The 23,914-nt window shown below is 43.1% G+C and overlaps 1 protein-coding gene across 1 annotated transcript in view; it reads left to right on the top strand.

The window, feature by feature from the left end:
- The window catches only part of SLC24A2 (solute carrier family 24 (sodium/potassium/calcium exchanger), member 2), a 266,831-nt gene that overhangs the window by 222,156 nt on the left and 20,761 nt on the right, over positions 1-23,914 (top strand). Inside the window, exons 6-7 of the mRNA XM_012665029.1 lie at positions 7,741-7,839; positions 11,159-11,277. Of these exons, the coding sequence (XP_012520483.1) occupies positions 7,741-7,839; positions 11,159-11,277 (218 nt within the window). The remainder of the gene's footprint in view (positions 1-7,740; positions 7,840-11,158; positions 11,278-23,914) is intronic.

Below are 23,914 nucleotides of genomic sequence, written 5' to 3'. Positions count from 1 at the left end.
AGGCAAATTGTGGATGCTTCTTTTTGTCTGTTTCTGACATCCCTTGAGATGAAAATGCTAAGTTGCCTTCATCAGTCAAACTTGAACACTGTTATTACAAATTAATAATATAATTCCCCACATTCGTGAAGCTTTCTCTTAAAAAAAAAAAAATGTGGGAGTCTGTTATACCAGGAGGCTGGCATGTTCAGTTAGTCATGTTAAGTTTCTCTTTTGATTTAATCTGAAATGAGCCGAATCATCTCATTTTGTTCATGGGCCTCCAAGACTTTAGTTAAGGACTCTCAGCATGTGCTGGCTCTTCGGTTGCAAACCTACATTTCAAATGAGATTTACAGGTACCTGATTACAATGTGACGTTGAGGATTAAAGAAAATAGAAACCAGGAACTCAAATTAAGTGACAATTTATAGACACATAAATCTAGGTGACAGGAGATGATGTATATACACAAAATAGTGGCTGCTATAGAATAAAATGTTAGCCAAATCTAAAGTCTTCCACTTTAAATCAAGATAAATAATTGAGTAATATATAGGCTTTTCAAAAGAAAGAACTGTTTTGTTAGATTCTGTTTTTTATATGTAGGTCATAATCTTTCAACACTTATTTATTGAGCACCTACTATTTTCCAGGTGCTGTGAACAAATCAAAACTCTCCCCAAATGAATAGATTAATGTCACAACCCATTTGCAGAAAGATATACCCAAGATACGGACTTCACCAAACTGACTCTGAAGAGAACTTTTATCCCCATTAGGAGGTAGTTGGGTTAAATGTTGGCAGGTCTTCGGACATGAGGCCTGCCTTTTTAGTAAAGTGATTTTTTTATTCATTTATCTCTTAGATATCCTCAGGGTTCAGGGCATGGGAACAAAAGGAAGATATTTAAAGCTTCTATCTGGCAGGCCCTACCTGGCTCAGGACTCCAAATCTGAGAATCAGACAAACCTCTTTGAGAATTTCTTTGTGTGAGCTATTTGTATCTGTGTATATAAGATAGAAATGTTCAGAAAATTAAGTTCCTAAAACATAAAGCAGGCGACCTAAAATGATAAAGAACTTCAGCTCTCAGGCAGTGTCAGCCTCAGCCAAGGTCAGGAAGTTGGCCCTTTTCCTGAAACATCGTATTCTGCAGTCTGATACCTGCTGCGAGGTTTGTAAAAATACCAATTTTTACAAACTTGATTAGATTAACCTTTAAAAAAAAAAGGCGGCAAAATAGATAAACATTAACTATTTAATATAAAAGCTATTAGACTTTAGAAACGTGACCACAGCATTAACTAAGCAGAGAGTCTGGAGAGTTTCCCCGCAATGTGCTCCTCGGCTTTGCTTCTCTCTCTGCAGGGTGCGTGTAGAGAAACCTGCAGGCTGGGTCTTGAGTTAGGACTTGAATGAGGAGCAGCTTCATAAAGAAGGAGGAGCCAGGGCCCAGCTCTCCCTGCCCTGCTCTCTGCAGTGCTCACCCAACTCCTCTCCTATCGAAAAGGCATCTTTCCACGACACCTTGCTGGCCCCAGAAACGTGAGAAGGGGGACAACTAATGTGTCCCTGTGCCTTCCACCTCCGGAGTATAAATACCTAGTATACCCATGTTCTCCTATTTACCTCAGGAACGTTCCTAGGCTCCCACGGACAGACCCGTAACCCCACTGGGGCCACGGTCTTGCGAGATCCTAAAGGGATTTACTTTGAATCATTGGCCAACAGGAAGCGTATTAAAGGGTTATAACCTCAGCTACTTGCCTAGAAACCATGAATGGAAGGATTTGTTGAGCACCACCGGGTGCTGGGGATATAGCAGTGAACAAAACCAAGGAGGTAGTTGGGTTAAATTTTGGCAGGTCTTGAAAATCCCTGCCCCCGTGGAGCTTGTCTACTGCCCGTGGAAAGCGACACGTAATCAGCAGCAGTGACGATACAGCGTAGCAGCGGTGATAACTGCTTTAGAGACAACAAGCCTGGGCTAGGAAATGCTGGAGAGAGAAGCTGCAGGTTTAAACAGGCTGCTCAGAGAAGCCTCAATGAAAAGGTGACATGCGAACAAGTGGTCGAAAGAGATGAGAGAGTGAGCCCGGTAGATCTCTGGGGGAAGAACATTCCAGAGAGAGGGACCAGCCAGTGTCATGGCCCAGAGGTGAGGTCATGCACAGTGTTTGCAAATAACGGCAAAGAGGGCAGCGTGGCTGGAGCAGAGTGAGCGAGGAGAGGGGTAGGGAATGATTTCAAGGCAGTCAGGGTGAGCCTCATTGGACAGAATCTTACAGGGCATTGTAAGGACTTGGCTTTCGCTTCGACCTGGAAGCCACTGCAGGATTTTGCAGAGAAGAGAGTGGCATGATCTGATTTACTGGATCTCTAAGGATGCTGGGTTGAGCCTAGCCTGGCGGACGGAGAGGTAAGGGTAGAAGCAGGGGACTCACACCAGCGAAATTGTTCCCGCGTGACTTATGCTGGCGGGGAACATCCCTGGAGATGAAAATGTTAAGTTGGGGAAGGGAATTGGGAGCAGAGAAAAGTGATCAGATTCTGAAATATTTTGAAAATAGAGACACCAGATCTGCTGGCGGATGGCATGTGGGGTGTGTGAGAGAGAGAGGAGCCCCCCGGGGCCACAGTCACTCTGTCGAAAGCCTTTTCAGACTGGTGATGACCTATCTGCCTGGATAAACAGGAGGAAAGCTCAGGCGCACTTCTGCTTTTTAAGCTACCTGCCAAGCCATAAACGTCAAAGAAAGACACAGGAAAGGCAGAACTGAAAACACAAAAATAGATTTTCAGAAACTATTTTCAAGTTTTTCCTTCCGTTTGATCTTTTTCTTTTCTTCCCCCAAACCATGATCTGTTCACCCAGGTATGTGTGGCCTCTCTCTTTGCATCTATATATCTCTTTTGTCCTGGCTTTTCTGTGTTCCAGATGCTCAGAATGCTCTGTAGCAGTCAGGAGCTAATCTGATCGCCAACCCAAAGGGCTCCATTTGTCACCCTGCCTATTACAGGCGCGGTGGCAAAGACGTGAAAGAATTTCCAAGGGGCTATGTTAATTAAGTAACAGCAGAACAGACGCAAAATCCATGTTCTTTGAGTGAACAGACCTTCCAAAGGTTATTTTTTGATGCAGCGTGGAGCTTCTGTTTTATGTCACAATGATTTGGTCAAGGATTTTGATGGCTGGTTGTTTTTCAAAATTCACACAGGCCCTTATGCTTGGACCTGTTCCTTCCACACTTCCCTGCCACCCCCTCAACACGCACTCCTCTGAGGACACTCAGCTGGCACTCTTCTGCACATTTCAGAACAGCTAAACTATATTGAAATTGTGTACTAGGTTTTGACGTAGGTGCCTCACGATTTGAGAAGAGTTTGCTATTTCTGAGATTTTTAACCATACAAATATCTATAGCTATATAAAAATACGACACTTCGAGGGTTCAAACCACAAGAGAGTATATTTTTTAAAGTTGCCTTAAAACACGTTAAAAATAACTCGTTCGCTCACCTTGAAAAGTACTCAAAAATATCATGATTCTTTGTCACCAGGCACAAAGTTACACAATTGTTTCTTAGATCCATCTCTCTATACCACCCTTTATGACAAAAAGAGTCTGTGCCTAAAATAGCTGAGCAATCCCTTTACCACCAAGGTCTGCACCTGAGGCTGCTAAACATCAATTCTATTTTAAATATCAATCCTATTTTCACTAATTTATGGGAAGAATTTTCTGTCATTTGCTTCCATAATAATAGCAACCCTTTCTGAATAACAATTCCTAAACACTTGCTGTATGTCAGAGACCATCCAAACACGTGATGTGTATTAACCCATAGGACCCTCTAAAGACTGTATGAGCTGGGTGTTCTTCTGATCCCTATCTTATAAATTTTGAGCCTGAGATGCAGAGGGGTTAACAACTTAGTGCATCATGATGTTTTGAGGCAACCGAAATCGGTTGATTGTGCAGCAGCAGTAGTGCCTTGGCCTGCATTCTGTCCTTACAGGTGATGCGGGAAAGGAAACCATCATCTTCTAATTTTAAGATTACAAAGGTATTAATGTTTAAAACACAGGAGGCCAGCTCCATCACCTTGATCTTCTCAATTGCAGAAAGATGTAAAATGATCCCTTTTCTAATCAGTTTTGGAGGATGCCCTGAATTCTGAGCACCAATCCAACAAGGTCCTAGATGCTTAAACTCCTGGGTCCAGATGTGGCTGATTCCCCAGTCCTGCCAGTGTGGACTGAGAGAAGAGAAAATGGCAACCATCTTCCTAGAGCAACTCAAGGCCATGTCACCCTTGCCCCTGAGATTTTGTTTGTTTCTCCTTTTCCTCTTATTTACAAGTTCTTCCAGTGCCGTGCACTGTGATAAGCCCTTTACACACATTTTCTCACGTAAGCCTTACATTTAACTCATGGACCAATACGACTGCAGTCCGTATTTAACTGGAGGGGAAACCGAAACTCAGAAATATTTGGGAACTTACCAAATATCACCTAGCAGAGTCACTGAAAGCACTAGGGCTTGAACTCAGATCTACCTGCCTCTCAATCCCATCCATTTAGCCGCAATACTGTGCTATCCCCAACACACACACGCTGCTTGGTATTCTTTCTAGCCGTGGCCTGGGATGAGCAGGTCCTGGAGGTGCCATGTCTTCCTACTCCCAGGCACAGAGGGTCACTTTGAAAGTCATAGGTTCTGTGCTGGCTTCTGCCCCAGGTCCCTCATGCTCACTCCTGTCTTGTTGGCCTCATTCTCACAGCATTTCTCAAACGGTGCCCTGTGGTGACCCCAGGGGTGTCAGATGGGCTGAAACGAGCATGCCTTGTTTGTCAGGTTTTGCCCCACAGCCCCCAAAGAGCCCACATTTATGCTGAATTCTGAAGATGGGCCCTCAACTGCTGCCTTTCTAGAAACTGATCTTTAAGGGAAAATCCTTCTAGGCTATGGAACAGCCATTGTCAGCATTTAGAATGCAGAATGCTTGCCAGGTCACCTGGAACAAAGAATGGCCGGGGAAGAGGTCAGATAAAGAAGTTGAGGAAGTCCATAAGGAAGATAGCTCCCCAACCAGCCTCAGCTACTTGGCCTTGCTGCTCCTAAGGCTAGACCCCAAAAGAAAACAAACAATGCCAATCTCTCCTACTTTTCAATAGCATGGAAAATCTGAGGTGCCGCTGCAGCAGGAAAACTAGTAACATGCAGTCTAGAAAACACACATGAGCCTGTAAAATGTTCGAGAACCTACAAAAATCCCAATTCCAGAGTCATTTTCTACTTTGTTCTCTTCCCTTGGAGATTTTGGGGAAATCGGCCCGTGAGTGACAGTGGCCAACACTTTTCCGAAAGATGATTCCCAGCAGAGGGAATGGCTGTCCTCTTACATGCTTTGGGGTCCCTTTTATTAACATTTCTCTCTGGCAGACATCTAAGCACTGAAAAGATTCTTATAACCACAGACAACGTGTGATTAGCTGGTTTCTATCAAATATTTTCTCTGCCATGATTCATGACTTTAGGACATTATTTGAATTAGATTATTATTCCAGGTTTTATTTCTACAGGCTTATTTGTTTTCTCTTCTGAATGCTTTCCTGCTTTATTATTATATTTATATATAATTTTAAAATAGCAAACGTTGATCATCTTTATTTCATAGAGCTGTAGGATGTTCTGAGTTCCCAGAATGACCCTGAGACCACAGTGGAAGGGTTTGATGAGTAGACGCATCATCCCCAGTAAAGTTTCGGAACCTCTTTTTTCCGCCTCTGGGCTGAAAAGCACATGATTTGAGGACATTTTGGAGTTGTCTTCCACAAGAAGTAACTCTTCTTTAGACTTAAGGCTCAGAGCGCTGAAGATCACTTTTATTATCTGTTTATCTAGTCCTCAAGGTAGCCTAGATCTGACAGCCAGGAAAGTGTGTGGCCTCCGCACAGCCCGGGCAACCCAGACAGTCGCAGCCCCCTGCCTGCCTCCTCCTTCCTTGTGTCCCTTCTTTTTCTCTCTTCTTTTCTTTACTTTCTTGCTCTCGTTTACCACCTCCTTTTCCTAGTCCCCAGGCTTTCTTCCTTCCCTTTTTTCTTCCCAGAGTTTCCCTTGAAGATGAAGTAAAAATAAGCAAATTGAAACTGCCTTCCAGGATGGTGACCCTAACGCTGACCACCATTGCCCAAGAATGGAATCGTGCCTGTCACCTCCTCCTCCTTTCTCATTCCTTAGGAAGCCCAAGCCACATACTGACCTCCTTTGCTCTGTGTAGGGTTTCCCTTCCTGCTTCCTTTGAGACCGTGCCGCGTGGTGCACACTCATTGCCTAGACTAAGGTACTAGCGTCCTCGAGGTTGCCTTTGTGGTCCCAAAGTGTCTAGGCCTATGACAAATGGAGCTGTGAGCAGAAAGGGCTCTATCCTGTGTCACCTTCCCTCTTGGAGTCAACTGACCCACTCTCATTTCAGATTCTGTTACTCCCAACCAGTGGCATGAGTCACGACTGTGACCACACGCCATGATTCCTCTCCGTGGTGGGGCAGGGGCAGTGGGTGCCAACCTGTCACATCCCATCTCAGGAGGAGAGACTCTCCAGGAGAAACGTTTTGGTTTGGTTTGGTTCTAACTAGCACAGAACGAGATCCCCCGTAATATGCTGCAAGGGAAAGCAGCCAACACAAACTCACTAGTGGGGAAACGGTAGGGGTTGTGGTGTTTTGAGGGACTCATCATATCTGAATCTAGGCAATAATCAGTCAGTTTAAAATCAGGATCTTTTGTACTTTGAATGCTCCCAAGGAAGAAAATCAAGGATTAAAGATGAAAGAGAAATGTGCTGTGTTTCCCTAATCTCTATACTTTTGCCTGCTTTTTTTCTGTGCTTGTTGCATGCATTTGCCCATTAATTATGTCAATAACGAAGAAGAAATGAAGCCTTTCACTTGTGGTACAGCTGTTTAAAACGATTGCTTCGAGAATGGTATTTTTCCCAGCACCCTTCCCAAAGCGTCTCATCACCGACATGACTTGCCGTGCTCAGTTGATCCTTCTGTGCCCCAAATCCCCAAATGGAATCAGTTGCCTCCTTGATGCTTTAATTGCAGCTGACTCAGCCGATCTGAAAAGCTGTGATGCATGTTCCTGACTTGTTTAGAAACTGCAATGTTAATTATGACACAGGTTGAGTATCCCTTATCCAAAATGCTTGTGACCAGAAGTTGTTTGAGATTTTTGATTCTCAGATTAGAGATACCTGCAACTGTAAATGTTTGAAAACTGAAGTCAAATTAAAGGACTCCTGGGCTTGGCTTTCCTTCCCATCCCATTATCGAAATCCAACCTTGGATGGGCATTTAGTTTCAGAGAAATGGCTGTGCCTGCAGAGCAGCTCTTTAAACCTGTTTTGTGTCTCTGCAGCAGGGGGAGTTTTAGTGATGCTTGGTGCTTTCATTTATTTTGTGAGCCACTGGGAGGGGAGAGGAGGGAAAAGGTCCAAGTCAAACCTTTCATCTATGGTCCGGCAGCTTGACGTCCTCAGATAGAGAATTGGGCTGAAGAATCCCCAAAGGTAAGAAAGTCCCCGTCATTGCAGGTCACAGGGCATTTGGGTTGGACAGACTGGAGTAGCGCAGCTTCACGAGGAAGCCCCATGCCTGCTTTGCCAACGCTTCGCCCTTTGCCACGAGGCTCTCTCCTTATCTTCCTCCTCACGCTGTCTCCTTCCTGCCACTTTCTCTTGCTTCAGGGAGGTTCAGAGAAAAGGCTTCAATTCTCCACAAGATCGCCAAGAAGAAATGCCAGGTGGATGAGAACGAGAGGCAGAATGGGGCTGCCAATCACGTGGGTGAGTGCAGGGACATTTCCGTCCCATGCATTTCTTGGGGGGCAGGGGTCAGAGGGGAGCAGAAGGGCAGGACCCAGCGTGGGTACCCCTGACTGGGTGCAAACACAGCCTCCTGAAGCTCACCCCTTCCCTGGGGGACAGAAAATGAGTCCCTGTTCCTAGAGTGGGCACAGGGCATGAATGGACACAGTATGTCACCAGTAACTCTAGGGGAAGTCCCAGAAGAGTAAAATGATTCTCTGAGGAGCCTGAAGTAAATCAGCACCTAAACAGGCATCTCCATTCAAGAGGCGAAAATCACTTTATTTCAGGAATTCCACATAAAGAGGACACACACACACACACACACACACACACACACACATGCGAGCACATGCCATTTAATGTTTAACCAAAGGTGAGAGTCCCCTTTCTGTAATTCTTGCCTGGTAACCAGATTTTACACCTATGATATTGCTTACAGAGTCCCTTGGAGATAATGCTGTCTTTCCTTTCCTAAGAATTCAGCAACATCAGCCCAGGTCTCTTTTGGCTGACTTTTTCAGAGCTCCTGTGTGACCAGATTGTGACATTCAGGCATCTTATTTTAACTTGGAACATGATGTTCCTTCTCTCCTGTCTGTAGCTATAATCTAGTTCTCTAATTCTAAATTCAAACTAAATTTAACCTGATCTGGATCTATGCTATAAACGAAGCTATTACCCAAGTAACTAAAATTATCTGCAGACAAAATTCAACAGTTTTGCACTCAAAATACATGACACTCCATAGAAGAATTTCTGCCTCTCCTGTTGTCTTGACTTCTAGCTCAGGGAAAATTCTTGGCCAAGAAATAATCAAGATTCAATTGGGTATGAAAAGAAAAACTGGAAGTCAGATAAAATGTTAACAATAGTTACCTCTTGAACTATTGAAATATATAATTCATAATTGGGATTAATATTTTTTCTCTGCTCCTTTATGCATTTGTGAACTTGGACAAAGTTTTTAGAATGAGCACATTTTGCTCTTGTATTACAAAAATGTAAAGCCACAGCATGAAATTCTATTGCACAGGTTAAGTTCTGCTTGTGATATTTAGGTTCAATGACACAAGCTATTTTTTCTGCTGCACTTGTTGATTGCTCTTTTGTACAATAAGATAGCTTGGAGTAAAAGACTTAGATCCCTGGGTTCAGTCTCAGTCTTCTCCCTCAGGATTGGCTGACCTTAGATTTGGATTTAACCTTTTATGAGGAGGTAGGACACTAAGTCCAAGGACCCTTCCAATGTTGGGTCTCTGAAAGACTTTATAACTAGAAAATAATGTCTGTCTAAAATCTATGCTTTTTAAATAAGTTCAAGATTTATTTTCATATTTCTTTGGTGATGAGACCTCCTCCTGCTGTGTAAAAGCCCTCCATAAGCTAAGGTGGGCATACTCGGGTCAGGCATTATGCCTGGCAGGTAGTTACTTCTCATCTGTTCATGTCTGTTCTTGGAACATCTTAACTCCCTTTTGGTACCCAGTATCCTCTGTTGCTAGGGTCAAGTTTAGCCCTTGCAGGCTGATCCTAAGGTTGTACCATTTCAGCCAACAGACTCCTCCAAAAACGATTTTAATATTCCCCAAGGTACTTAGCATTTTTTAGTTTAAATAACTATATCAAGCATACTAGGATAAACTGGCATAGCCACATGCAGCAGAATATCACATACATATCACTGTCACCACAAAAACTTGGAAAGATAAAATAAATTTGAGTTTCTATAGCTTTTCATATTTAAATCTATTTATGCCCCTGTATTCCACAACTAAATATATATATAAATAAACATAAACATTTCCCTATGATTTCCAAAATTTGGCTGCTTCAAACCCAACAATTTTATATAACTCTCCAATTATTTTCCTAAGCACCAGGGATAGAAATGTCTGCGCTTCTGAGGTTGCTAGAGGAAAGAAAAAACATTCTCCTACTTTATGAGCAGCCTGATACTGCTCGTCTCTGACATTCTGATATTCCCAGCAGCCCTGACCACGCACCACACAGCTGCCTCCCCTCCGAAATCCAAGAATTGACCCAGCATGGCCAGAGTGTGTGTTTTCAATAGGATCCTTTTTATTTCCCTCCCCCTAAAGTCCCAGCAGACCTCGAGGGTGCCTGAGCACTGACCACCTGCAGGTGTTCATCTCAGTTTTGAAATGAAAATCTTCTAGTAGAAGGCAGGTACCATAATAAGGATCCAAATAGTTTATGTTTTTTGCTTGCTTGCTCCACACCAGGCACTGTGCTAAGGGCTTATATGCATTTTCTCATGTAATCTTTACCAAAGTACCCTTTGATCATATCATTGTTGTTAGTACAGCAGTAGCAATAGTAGCAGTAGTAGTACTGTTATCATCACCCCAGTTTTACAGATGAGGAAACTGAATCTCAGAGAGGTTGAGTCACTTGCCAAGGGTCACACAGCACAAGTTGTAGAGGCAGAGTATGAACCTAGGCCTGTCCAATTCCCTGTGGCACAGTGTCAGTGCTTAGTCACTACCCCAGAGTCAACTCTCAACTCTCAGAGGAAAATTGAATCTGCACTTGCTGACCTTTGGCTTCACTCTAGCCAAATGTTCTGTCTTATTCAGGAATGGCACAGACTTTGACCTCTATTACTTGTCCAGCTTCCGTTTGCCTTGCCTGCAATAGGATACTCAGGTGTAGAATATGCTAATAGCATTCTCCAGCCATTTGGAGAAAAGCCAGGTTCCCAAGCCTGCCCTCCCCATGGCCATCTAGGCACTGGAAGACTTTCCATTCACAGAGCCTGAGACGATCAGAGCAATGAGTCTTGGGGGTCAACAAGCTGAAAGCCCTCATTTCATAGATAAGGTTCGCAAAACCCAAAGGAAGGAGGGGCCTTGTGTAAGAGGATTGCAGGATCGTGGCAGAGTCAAGTCTGGGACCCCGAAGCCCTAGCCAATATCCTTTGCAGAGTGCAGCAGGAAAGAACAGATCCTGCTGTAAGAAGGTAGCTGAGGGGTGTGGCCCCGGGAACAAACAATAGTGTGTAGATTGGATATGGTTTGGGATTTTTAAATGTCTGAGTTCATGTTCTTAAGTGGCTAGTTGGTAAAGTTGCCTAGACTAGAGGAAGACACACGGCGGGAGCTGACGGGCACTCAAGACATCACGCCAGAGTGGGAGGCCGGGGACCTTATCACCCCGTCAGATGTCACTGTCCTCTCCTTTGGCCCTACAGTTTAGGCTGTTCTTTTCCATCTGACTCTTTACCACCATTGAATCCATTTGCTTTCTTTGTGTGTGTGTTAAAATTATGTCACAGAAAAAATCGAACTCCCAAACAGCACCAGCACAGAAGTCGAAATGACACCACCCAGCGATGCTTCGGAACCCGTCCAAAATGGAAACCTCTCGCACAGCATTGAGGCTGCAGAAGTCCAGGTATGCCTTTTTGCCCTTGCTCTTCTGGGCTGCTGTTCTCACCGATGTCCTAGCGTAGCACTCATTGATGTCCTAGCTTAGCAGCACAGACCCCATGTTCTCCTGGGAAGCCCCAGCTCCCGGCTGGGTTGACGCCAGGTCTCATTCATCCTCGTGTGTATTTCCCAGTGCCAGCCCAGGGCCCCATGTGCGTCAAGCTCCACATGTATGGAATGGATACATATATCCTCTAAGCCACTGTTTCTCACGGGGAGGTTGGAAGACTCGTGCATTAGAATCTCCTGGGAATAAACAAGCAGATCCCTGGGCCATATCCAGACCTGAGGGAAGCAGCGCCCAGGAAGTAGCATTTTTAATTAGCTTCCCTGGTGATTTTTAACATATGATAAAGTCTGACAGCTGCTGCAGTCTAATCCTTTCTCTGTGTCTTTAAGGTCGGGGTTAAATAATAAGCAACCACAGCCACCTCAGTGAGACTCTTTGGCCTTCCCTGTCCCTGTGGGTGAAATGAACAGTCTCTGACCCAACCCACTGTTCAATGGCACAACCAGCTGAGCTGTTCGGCCTAGTAATCAGAGCACCTACTATGTGCCGCGGATTTGGTGCTGGGCACTTTACATATGTTATCACCTTTAAACCTCGCAGCTGAAGGGGTAGGCATTAGTATCTCCATCTCACATATGAGGAAGCTGGGGCTCAGCGAGACGAAGTAGTTAATGGGGATTTCCTAGCTTGTAGGAAGCAAACCTGAGACTGGATCTCAGGCTGTCTTAATTCAGTGCCTGTGCTGTTTCCACCACTGCCTCTAGACCACAGTTGCTCAAAAAGTAGGCAGAACCTCTGCTGGTGCTTGTTAGTTAGATTTCTGGATCTCATCCTGATCGAGTGAATCAGATTTCTAAGGCATGGAGCCCCAAGCTTGCATTTTAATCAGGTATTTTAAAACTTGCAATTTAATGAGGTCAGTGCTTCTCACACTTTAATGAGCTTACAAATTCTCCCGGAGGGCGGGGGGGTCATGTTAAAATTCAGAATCCGATTTGCCGGTTCTGCGGTGGGGCCCAGAGTCTGACATTCTGATGAACACCCCAGTGATATTGTTAAAGCTGCTGGCCTAAGGAGCACACCTTCATAGCACTACCCTGAAGTGTGAACCCCACTCTTTAGGCAGAACTTTCCCAGGGAGTTGAAAAGTTACGCAGTGCTCACAAGTAGAAACCAGACTGCAGCCCAGACCCAGCACTCTCTCCTTCTTTATACCAAGAAATACTCTTCAATAAAAGGGCTGTTGTACTTCTTAGGGAAAAAAACATGCCAACTATTGCCTGTCGCCCTTATTCCTTTTTCTAAGAAAGTTTCTTCATTTAAAGGAGAGGATAAGGAGCCTGCTGCTCCTTCTGCCCTCGTCTCTGTGCCTTCGAGGCTCCTCACCCTCCTGCCCAGAGCCCTGCGGTCCCTTCGCATCAGCTCAAGAGTGAGCTGGCAGAGCGGCTTATGTCCACATGGATAAGCAGCATGTGGCAGCAGGAGGCAGGCCCCAGGGACATCTGGCTGCCCTTGGGGATGACACAGTCACGGGTGTGCAGAGGGCAGCCTCCTCACCAGGACTCTCCATCTGGCTGTCAGAGCGACATCTGTGCCCCCACGAGGGAGGACCTTGCTGCAGGGGACGTGAGAGTCCCAGCTGACCCCTCTCTGAGCAGAGCTGTGCCCCCAGGTCCCAATAAAGAGAAAAAGGACAGATTTGTGCACCACCCTGTCACGCTCAGAGCTCAAGAGCAAACAGGCCTTCAAAGAGCCACCCCACCACAGCTGGCTGCAGGACAGCCTGGTGGTGAATTCCAGATCCACCAGGGACAAGATGCCTGACCTCATTGAGCTGTAGTTTCCTCATCTGTAAAGTATAGACAATAATAGTAGCTGCCACCTTGGGGTTATTAGGAGGTTAAATGAGATGATGTACATAAAGCACTTAGCACAGAGCTAGATGCTAGATTATGTATATTAGGTGTTACTGTATATTGTGTGCTCATACTTGCCATGTAAATGCCATTCAAGGTGTTCCTTCCCTGAATGAGCTCATTGTAGGTAAAATGAAAGGTTTTATATCTGTATATTTGGGGAGTATTCAGGGTATAAATAAATCAGCTGATAAACATTTGTGGCAGTTAAATAATTATGGCCCAGTGTGATCATGGAGGTCTATACAAAGTGCTCCAGGAGCCAGCCAGAGGAAGAAATTGATCCTAACCAGGGAAGATGTAAAAACTCCATATCAGAGGTAACATTTCAGCTGGGTGTTGATGGGTGAGTAGGAGTTTGTCCCTCGGAGGAAAAAAAACATAACCAAATGACAACATATAAAAAAGTATAAAACCTTAAGAGAGAAATTCATATTTAGTGATTGGTGAGAAAGACAATAGGACTGGAGACTAAAATGTAAGGTAAGAAGTAACAAGAGATCCACCAGGAAAGGTAAATTGGCTTGAAATTCTTTATTTGTTTATCTAATCAAAAAATGTTGATTGTTCATCTAATATGTGTCAGAAAATGTACTGGGCACTAGAGACACCCATATGTTCTAGCACGGCAGAGACTGTAAGCACAAACCAACATGATTACAGATGGCTGCAAAGGCCGTGATGGGATGGAAGGACAGTGGAGAGGCCCCTGCAGGTTGGGAGACAAGGGAAGGCCTCACCTAGGAAGTGGCGTTTGAACCAAGACTGAACTTCAAGAAGGAGCCAGCCAAGGGAACAGTACGCACAAAGGCAGAAATGAACTTGGCTTGTTTTAGGAACAGAAAAATCAGTGTGACTGGAGAGGGGGAAAAGGGGGAGAGAGGGTAAGAGCAATGAATTTGGAGGGGAGGGCCAAGCAGAGACCTCAAGCCTTGTAGACCATGATAGGGAAGGTGACTTCCTTCTAGGGCAGCAACAAGCCATTGGAGGTTCCTAGATGTGCTTTGTGCTTGTCAAAGATCCCTGGGCCTGCAGTGTAGAGACTGGATTTGGGAGAAGGGTTTACAGTGGGGCAAAGAGATCATGGCAGGAGTTGAGGGAAAGAAATGATGGCGCATGGACCAGTGCAGTAGACACATAGGTGATGGTAAGTACGTGGAGCGTGAAGGACATCGTGTGCACTGCCAAGCAGTCTGGACTTCACCTTCTTGGGACAGGGGAACCGTGAAAGAGTTAAAGGGAGCAGTGGCAGCATCAGACTTGTCTTATAGAAAGACAGCTCTTTTAGAATGGTCAAGAGGGCTCAGAATAGAAAAACACTAGACACAGCATCCCCGTTAGTTCAGAGATCGGCGTAGTTGGTCCATGAGCCAAATCTGGCCTGAAGCCTGTTTCTGTACAACCCATGAGACGAGAGTGGTTTTTATGCTTTTAAAGGTTTTTTTTTAAAAAAGGAAGCAATAGCAGCATATGTGACAGAGACCATATGGACCTCAAAGCCTAAAATATTTACTATCTGGCCCTTTACAGGAAAAGTTTGCCCATCCCTAGTTCCAACCATCTGTCTTAAAAAAAAAAGAAAGAAAGGAGAAAAAAAATAAGGAAGCTCCTCATGTACTGATATGGAACGACCTTCAACACATGTTGCTTGGTGAAAAAGGCAACATGCCAAATTGTATCCCGTATACTATATTTGTATACCGGGAAATAACATATAAGCATTTGCTGGGGAGGCTGTCAAAGAAACTGGTCGTGTCAATTATCTCCAGAACAGGGGCCTGGGCAATGCAAAACTGGTACGGGAGGGAGAGTCTCCAATGCACACCTTTCTGTAGTTTTTGAATTTTGAACCAGGTAACACCTATTCAAAAAAATGCAACAACAACAAAGAAAGTGTATTAAAATAAAATAGAAGCAGTAGGCGTCAGTCATTACAGCAGAGACTCTAGAGACAGACCACCTGAGTTCGAACCCCAGCTCTGCTGCTTACCGGCTATGTGATCTTCAGCAACAGGCTTCACCTCTCCACTTCCTCCGTGTTCCTTCCCTGTGGAACAGGGATGATAACATTGCCTATCTCGTAGCGCTGTTGGGAGAACCAAATGCTCTTGGAACAGTTCTTGGCACATAGCACTGCAGAGGTGTTTGCTATTATTAGCAGTACTTAGTAAAAGTTTTTAAATGGCTATTAAGTAGCCATGACAAGGCCTTAGACCCAGTATTGGTTGTAGTGTGAATAGCGATGGCTGGATTTGAGACCTATTTCTGAGGCAGAATTGGGAAGATTCGGTAATAAATTGGTCCTAGAAAGCAAATAAAAAAAGGAAGTGGTAGGTCAAGCTGAGGCTTCCGGGCTGGAGAGACCGGGTGATGGGTGAATCAGGGGTAGGCCTCCGGGGTCAGGAGAAGGATATGAAACCAGAATGTTCAGGCCACCCAAAGGTGTCACAGAAATGATTCAATACTTTTTATTTTGTTCGTTTTATTCCTTCTGAGTTGTATGTCTATCAAGGCACATGAAGAAGGAGGTGTGCACCCCACTCTGTTCATGGAAACTGTGGCTCCCACGCACCACTCACTCGTCACTGGTCTTCTCCTGAGAGTTTAGCCAGCCTTGTGTGATTAACCTGCTGTTTTAAAATCCCTGTTTACAAGCGAACTCATTTCACACTGACGCCTCGTCTCTGAGAGGGTTCCTTCAGCACAGACTTGACCCTGGCGATGAAGAGCATTTTTTACGTGTTCTCTCTCTCTCTCCTTTGGCAGGAGGCATTTTGCTTCCTTTGTCTATTCTGTGGAACCAAGAAATAATTTGACTTTTTAAACAGCTTAGTGTTAATAGTCTCCTCCCAATAACTACTGACGCAATGTTGTCAATTCCAACTCAGAGACAACTGATCTAGGCTGCCCCAGAGAATTTACCAACCTTTCCAAATTTTCCACAGGAGAAGGTAGCCAGGTTTGAAAGACAATTCAAATATGCTCTCCCACCCGGAGCCCAGCATTTTGTTACATTTTCATTTTGCCAATCTAGACAACAGACAGTACTTGGCCCACATACACCGTGAAGCCGGCTGTCAGCTTCATCGTGAACCTCGCCGCTGTAACACATCAAAGCCCTCAAATACGCGCTCACGATGAGCGGCGAAGGGAAAGTGCCTTGCAGATTTCTTAGATTCTGAAATCTAAAAATCTGACTTTTCAAAATTGTGTTATACATTCATTTTCATGTCTCATGAGATGGCTTTTTTTGTGTTGCAGCTTTTATTTCATGTCATCTCTAAGATTTCCCTCTGTCCTTAGGGAAATCAGAATTGTCCTTGCTTTGGTTAAGAGTTTCTCAGAGGCCGGGTGCAGTGGCTCACACCTGTAATCCTAGCACTCTGGGAGGCTGAGGCGGGAGGATAGCTCGAAGTCAGGAGTTCGAGACCAGCCTGAGCAAGAGCGAGACCCCTGTCTCTACTAAAAAATAGAAAGAGATTATGCGGACAACTAAAAATATATAGAAAAAATTAGCCGGACATGGTGGCACATGCCTGTAGTCTCAGCTACTGGGGAGGCTGAGGCAGAAGGATCGCTCGAGCCCAGGAGTGTGAGGTTGCTGTGAGCTAGGCTGACGCCACGGCACTCTAACCTGGGCAACAAGAGCTAGACTCTGTCTCCAAAAAAAAAAAGAGTTGCTCAGATGCACCAGTGGGCAAATAGATTTGTACAAGAAAATCACATTCCTCAAGATGTGATTGATGATAGATAGATAGATGGATAGATAGATGGATGGCAGATAGGTAGAGACAGATAGACAATGTGCAAAATGCAGGCTTTTTTCCCCCTCACTTTACAATGCAAATATCCCCTTACCATATTAAGCTCTATTTTTTCTCATTTTGGGAATTCAGCCCTGACTTATTTCTCCTTAGCATTTTTCTTCACCTAAACTCAGAGGAGTTTTTATAAAGCCTCATGATGCTGATAAAAGTGTTTGAGATTTATGTGACTAAGTAAAGAATGAGTAGGAGAAAGATGATGGAAGTGACAGTGGTTTTTAATTTCTTTTTTATAAAAGAATTAAATGCTTAAAAATATTTTCCAACTATTAAATTCAGATCTCCAAGTGATTTTTAAAAAGCATCATTATTATCAACGTCAGCAGTTTGTTACAGATTGTTGTTGTTGTTGTTGTTTTTAAAGTTACAGTTATGATTTTAGAGCTCCTTCGGGAGACTTTGTAATAAACGTTGGTCAAAGAATGTTAGCTCTGATAGAGATTTCCAAGATTCTCCAAGCAGATGGTACGTGGAATCCGTACCATGTCTTTCTTCCTAAATATTACTCTTAGTCAGCAAACATTTATGTTCTTAGCAGTGGTGAGGTTTAGCTCAGGGTTTGGGAACTTCATACCCTCCTATGATTAAAAAAGAAAGTAGCTTTTCTAAATGTTTAAGGGGTAACAGCCAGGTCCATCATTCTGAAAGTGTGAAAACAGCTGAAGACTACAGTTCCCCCTACTTAGGAGATGATTCGATCTCTTGGAACATCAGTGAATAATAAGAGGATTCTGGGCCAAGTGCAATGGCTCACACCTGTGATCCCAGCCCTTTGGGAGGCTGAAGCAGGAGGATCACTTCAGGCCAGAAGTTCAAGACCAGCCTAGGCAACATAGCGAGACCCTGTCTCTACAAAATATTAAAAAAAAAAAAAAAATTAGCGGGGTGTGGTGGCATGTTCCTGTACTCAGGAGGCTGAGGCAGAAGGATCACTTGAGCCTAGGAGTTAGAGGTTGCAGTGAGCTATAATGACAGCACTGTACTCTGCTCTGAACAACAGAACAAGACCCTGTCTTTTAAAATTTTATTTTAAATAAAATAAAAGATGAAATAGATACAGATCAGACTCTAGAATTTCTGCCTAGATTTGAACATTGACAAAGAATTTTATATTCACTGAGAATCTTGCTATTAAAAGTGCCTTTTGTCATTGTATATTCTGAAAGAGTTTAAAGAATGTCTATTAATCATCTACATAAGATACATTAAGAAAAAAGAAGAAAGAAAATCCAGGAGAATAAGAGGGCAATTAGATTCCTAAATATATATATATACACATTAAGGAGACTGACTATTAATAAAAAGGAAAAAAAAACTCTATTACCACCCTGGGGGAAAAATACTAATATTAATATTATAGTTCCTATGAGTAATTCTAATCCAAATGATAATAAGATGATGAAAATTATTTTTGAACTATATTTTATAATTCTCCAGTTAGCTTTTATGTTGACAAATCTTTTACAAGTTGTATCAACAAGATTTGCAAAGCCCATGAAAACCACAAAAGCCAATTTACTACAGCAATACAGAAAGAAATCCATCTTGTCTGTAGGTTGCACCTCAGAGTCATGTGGGCAAAATGCAAAGTGAGGGAAAGTAATTGCAGTTCACGGGCCTCTCCAGATGCCATTTTACATTATCACAAAATGGCTTCTTGGCTTCTTGGAAAACTTAGGTCCAGACAGCTTCATCACTCACAGCAAAATATTTTGAAACCTCAGTTTCAGTTCAGAGTCTTGTACAAGAAGAAAATTAAGTTGTTTTCAGGTTGCCATTGCAGAGTGAAACCTCATTTTTTTGTTTAGTGTGCTAAATTCTTGATTTTTTTTCCATCTATATGTAAAACAAACCGTATGATGGTATTAGAAGAGAGTGAATTATTTCCTGCCACCAGGCAGGCAAAAGATTTATCACTTTTTTAAAAATCTCTTTTGTGCTTAAGTGTTATCTCTGTTGATTCAGGATGTCCACACAGAAGGCAAGACAAATGTCTCAGTGGTGCTGTCTTCCAAAAAGAGACACTTTTCAACTTACCTCTTTTTGACTTATCTGGTGGATAGGAGATCAGTGATAGGAACATAGAGGATAAGAACAGAATGTACAGAATAAGAGTTGTTGGTAAAAAATACAAATTCAAAGATATTGAGAAACTAAGAGAACAAAAATAAAGAGACTTTTCTAAGACTCAATAAAGAACGAGTGAAAAGGGGACAATTTAAAAATAAATTACAGGCTGGGTGCGGTGGTTCACGCCTGTAATCCTAGCTCTCTGGGAGGCCGAGGCGGGCGGATTGTTTGAGCTCAGGAGTTCGAGACCAGCCTGAGCAAGAGCGAGACCCCGTCCTCTACTAAAAAATAGAAAGAGATTATGCGGACAACTAAAAATATGTAGAAAAAATTAGCCGGGCATGGTGGCGCATGCCTGTAGTCCCAGCTACTCGGGAGGCTGAGGCAGAAGGATCGCTTGAGCCCAAGAGTGTGAGGTTGCTGTGAGCTAGGCTGACGCCACGGCACTCACTCTAGCCCGGGCAAGAAGAGTGAGACTCTGTCTCAAAAAAAATAAAATAAAATAAAATAAAATAAATTACACTAATGATTTATTTCAAGGCCAAAAAATCTATTCAAAAATGAGATCTTTAAAAAAGATAAATATCCATATGGTCAGTGCATCATTCTACCTGGGCTGCCGTATTAAAATGCTATAGACTGGGTGGCTTAAACAACAGAAATTTGTTTTCTCACAGATCTGGTGGTTAGAAGTCCAAGATCAAGGTTTCGACAGATTCAGTCTCTGGTAAAGTTTTTCTTCCTGGCTTGCAGAGGGCTGCCTTCTCACTAGTCTTCACATGGCCTTTCCTTGGTGCGTGGCACCTAGGCGAGGGGGAACAGAGAGAGAGAAAGAGACAGATATGGAGACAAAGAGAGTATGAGGTCTCTGGTATCTCTTCTTATGAGGACACTAATCCTATTGGATCCAGACCCCACCCTGATGACCTCATTTAACCTTAATTACTTCGTTAAAGGGCCCATCTCCAAATATAGCCACACTGGGTGGAATAGAGTTTCAACATAGAATTTTGGGGGGAATACAAACTTTCAGTTTATAACAGTCAGTAAGGACTCAAATCTTAGAATAACTGAACTTTTCCAAATACGGCTCTCTGGTTTTCCATCATTTGACCTAACAGTTTTCCTTGTTCCAGATTCCCTGTTTTCATTCCGTTTCCAAAGAAGAAAGGCAAATGGCATTTTATCCTGAGCCTTAGAAGCCTCAGGAAAACCATCCCAGAACTCCGAGTTTGCTTTGGATGTGACTCATAGCATGCCTTGTTTGGCAAGTCTTAAAATATAGTTTTAGGGTCCCAAAAGTTCATGTGCAATGTGTTACTTGAGATTTTGAATTCAGATCTTTGAGTCTGAAAGATCAAAATGATTCACAACCCAGTAGTGAATATTTTTATGGGTCAGTCTTTCCATATTCCAATTTCAAGCATAATGTTGTCTTTCTGTAGTCAGTTGACATAATGAAGGCCATTACTATGTAGGCCCCACTAATTGGCCAATCCGTTTGGTGAAAAAGGGAGATGAGAAGAATTTACTGTTCCTGAGCCAGCCAGTATTTATGGGTGGGAGTTTATAGGCATGTCCTTTGTACTAAAGCATGGTATGATTTAAGCTTACAAACCGGGGAACACTCTATGGAACATCTCTTGGGAGGGACCTTTTACTTGGCATAGAGTTGTTGATTTCAGAGGCTTTCACTGTTTCAAAGTGTGACTGTGCATTTTTGGTAATTTTACCTTTGAATGTTCCAACTCTGCTATTGTTTTTAGCTCTGCACAAAACACAGAATCAAGGTGTCACAATATTATGAGTCTTGCCATCTGCTTGGAAGCTTTGTTTCTGATAGTAAGTCTACTCAAAGCCTACCTACTGGAATAAAATAGTATTTTCTCCTGAGGGCTGTGAAATTTTCCCTTTCATCTTGTTTACAGAGGGCTTCTATTTATTCATATTACCTAAGAGAAAAAGAAATTAGATTGTTGTATCACTACTATCAATAAATGCTCGATAAATATTGGACGAGTGGACAAATAGAGGAATAAAATTATTGCAGTTTCCACTTTCATATGAAATAATTGAATTATAGAATTTGGTTGCTGGAAACATCATTATAATTCATATCGTCAAAACTTTTTTCTTTTAAATGTCTTTGAAGAGATTATTTCCCTAAATTTTTTAAAATAATAATGACCAACATTTTTTGGATTTTTGAGTGTTTACTATGTGGCAAACACTGTCCTAAGTGCTTTTCATGGATTATCTCAGTTATTATAACAATAATGCTGTAAAAGAACATTCTGGAACAGAATTCGTATTTAAGACGGCCTGTGTTTGACTTCCTATTTAATAGAAAACCATGTGAAAAGCGGGTCTTTGTCTCTGGCCCCTTCTCCAACCATCCCTTCATTAGGGAAGGCACTTTCAAGATTTCTTCTCTCCCTAGGAGCCTCCCACACACTCATCGTATAGGCACACACGCCTTTTTACCAGTTCCCAAGGAAACCTAATTGGAAAAATAAAACATGCCACCTTTGTCAAAGAGAGTATTTTTAATGCTTCAATAATAAATGAGGAGGGAGGTAGGAGGAGAAGCAGATAGTTCCTTGTTTAAAGATGATGCTGTTTTGCTGTGCATATTCTTCCCATGGGGCCTTTGAACACTGAATGCTGAGTCTGAAAATAACCCATCTCCTTTTTCAGTTCTTGCAAAAGTCAGCCCCAGGAAAGTTCATTATTGCAAAGGGCTTGATCCATCTTCTCCGACGTCCCCCTTAGATATCCATTTTAGAAGTTGCCAGTGCAGGATAATCCACAGTTAGGAATCAGGGGTGACACGAGCAATGAAGGGCACATAAAATCTCAAGCTGTCATTTTGGTCATAGTGCACTTGGTTGCCACCTCTTCCTACATCAAACCTGAGCTAAATCTCTGCATTTTTTCTTGGGCAGAGATGCTAAAGAACAAGTCTTTCTTCCCAAGCTATGTTTGAGGTCCTGGCGTTCATTGATGTGTTATCAGCACCTACATTTCACTTTTAAATTTATACCTGGCACCTTGGAGATATCACTCAAGGAGATAGAGAAGGGAAGGGGGCATCACAATGCCCCCTCCTATCCACACACCCCCAAACGTGCCCTTCATTTCCCCTTCAGTGCTGTCATGGACGTCATATGACTCTGAGCAAAGGAAAAGAATGCAATGTTCAGATGTTTCTTATCAGATTTTTAAGAAAATGCCAGCCATCCTAACCACTACAAATTAGTTTTAGGTTCAAAAACATCAAGAAAAATTATGTCAATTAAATGCTTAGTGTTTTCTATAGCTAGCTTTTTATTTTTACTAGGTTGACTATATTACAAAACAAAGCTGGGAAGCCTGGTATCATTGGGCATAAAGCACATTCATACCTGTTTTTTAGGACTGACGAAGGGAGGCTATGAAATGGGAGAAGATCCTCGAGCTGGGACTTGGGGGTTACTCAGGCCTGGCCTGGCACCATGACCTGCATGAACAGGTCACTTCATTCATTCCAAGATCCTCACCCATCCAGTGAGAGGGCTGGTCTCAATGAGGACCCTTCCAACTCTGAAATTCTGGGGCTCCTCCTCTTAGGGCCTCAAGTTCCTATTCTAAATGATTGCAGAGGTCCATGATTGCAGCTTGTCTTTTGTGATCTATCACTGTCCGTGTGATGAACTGGATAACAAGTTCTTGTATAGGAAGGTAGTCCTGGGGACAAAGAAACCCTTCCTTGCAATAACATGGTGTTTAAGGTCTGCTGGAGCCTAGAAGGCGGTGAGGGGCACCAGTGTTTTCGAGTAAATGAATTGTATTTTTACATAGATCCTTGTGCTAGCATTTTTTATCCAGCATCATGCCACACTGAAGGTGTGAGAAGAGGTGGCAACTAAGTTCTGAAGTGAGTGGCATAGAGATGAAGGAACTTCACTTCCAGGTGGATCCAGCCCCACCTGAGCTAAGATCTAGGCAGACCCAAGTGATCCTCTGAGATTGCTCCATATGAGCCGGAGATGAGATGTTATTTCCAATCAATAAAACTCAACTCGAAGATGGCCTACTTTCAGATGCCTCCCAGGGTTTCATTTTAATTCTCTGACAGAAGAGGCTGTGTTAGCGTGGGCTCACTTTCACACCGGAATCTTGCACAGTGCCCTTCACAGACAAAAATGAGAAATTGGGTTGCTCCCAAGAAATATTTTTCTGGCTTCAGAAACAACCTCTGGACTTGATGAATCAAGCTCAGGCTCCACCACTGGACATGTGACACTTACTCTGGGGCAAACATCGCCACCACAGACAAGTAGAAAGAGGATGAGATGCACATGCAAAGAAGCAGAGTAGATTCTTGATATTAGACCACAAATGGAAAAGCTGCTGCTACACCTCCTATTTCCTAGATAAATAAAAATAAAAACAAGTTGGTTGCTCTAGAAACCTCCCAGTAGATGCTAACTGACCCCTGGAACTGTTCTCCTCCATCCTCCATAGGTGCTCTGATGGCCAAACCTCCAGACACCAACCTCCAGTATTGAAAAATGAGTCCTCGAAGGTGGTTGTCCATTTATCACCAGTTGTCACTTTGTAATAACGTTTATATTCATTCTCTCTCTCTCCCTCTCTTTTCAATCTGATAAAGTTATACCGAAATTTCTATTAGACTACTGAGGAGTTTTATTTTTTTACTTAGGCCCCATTTGGTGTCACAGAGATTCAAGGCTGCTTGCAAAAATATGTCAGATGAAAAAGGGTAAAATGAATAATGTT

Source organism: Propithecus coquereli, unplaced genomic scaffold (assembly GCF_000956105.1).
Source record: "Propithecus coquereli isolate 6110/MARCELLA unplaced genomic scaffold, Pcoq_1.0 Scaffold95, whole genome shotgun sequence".
Taxonomy (NCBI): domain Eukaryota; kingdom Metazoa; phylum Chordata; class Mammalia; order Primates; family Indriidae; genus Propithecus; species Propithecus coquereli.
This window is presented reverse-complemented; position numbering and strand designations above follow the sequence as displayed.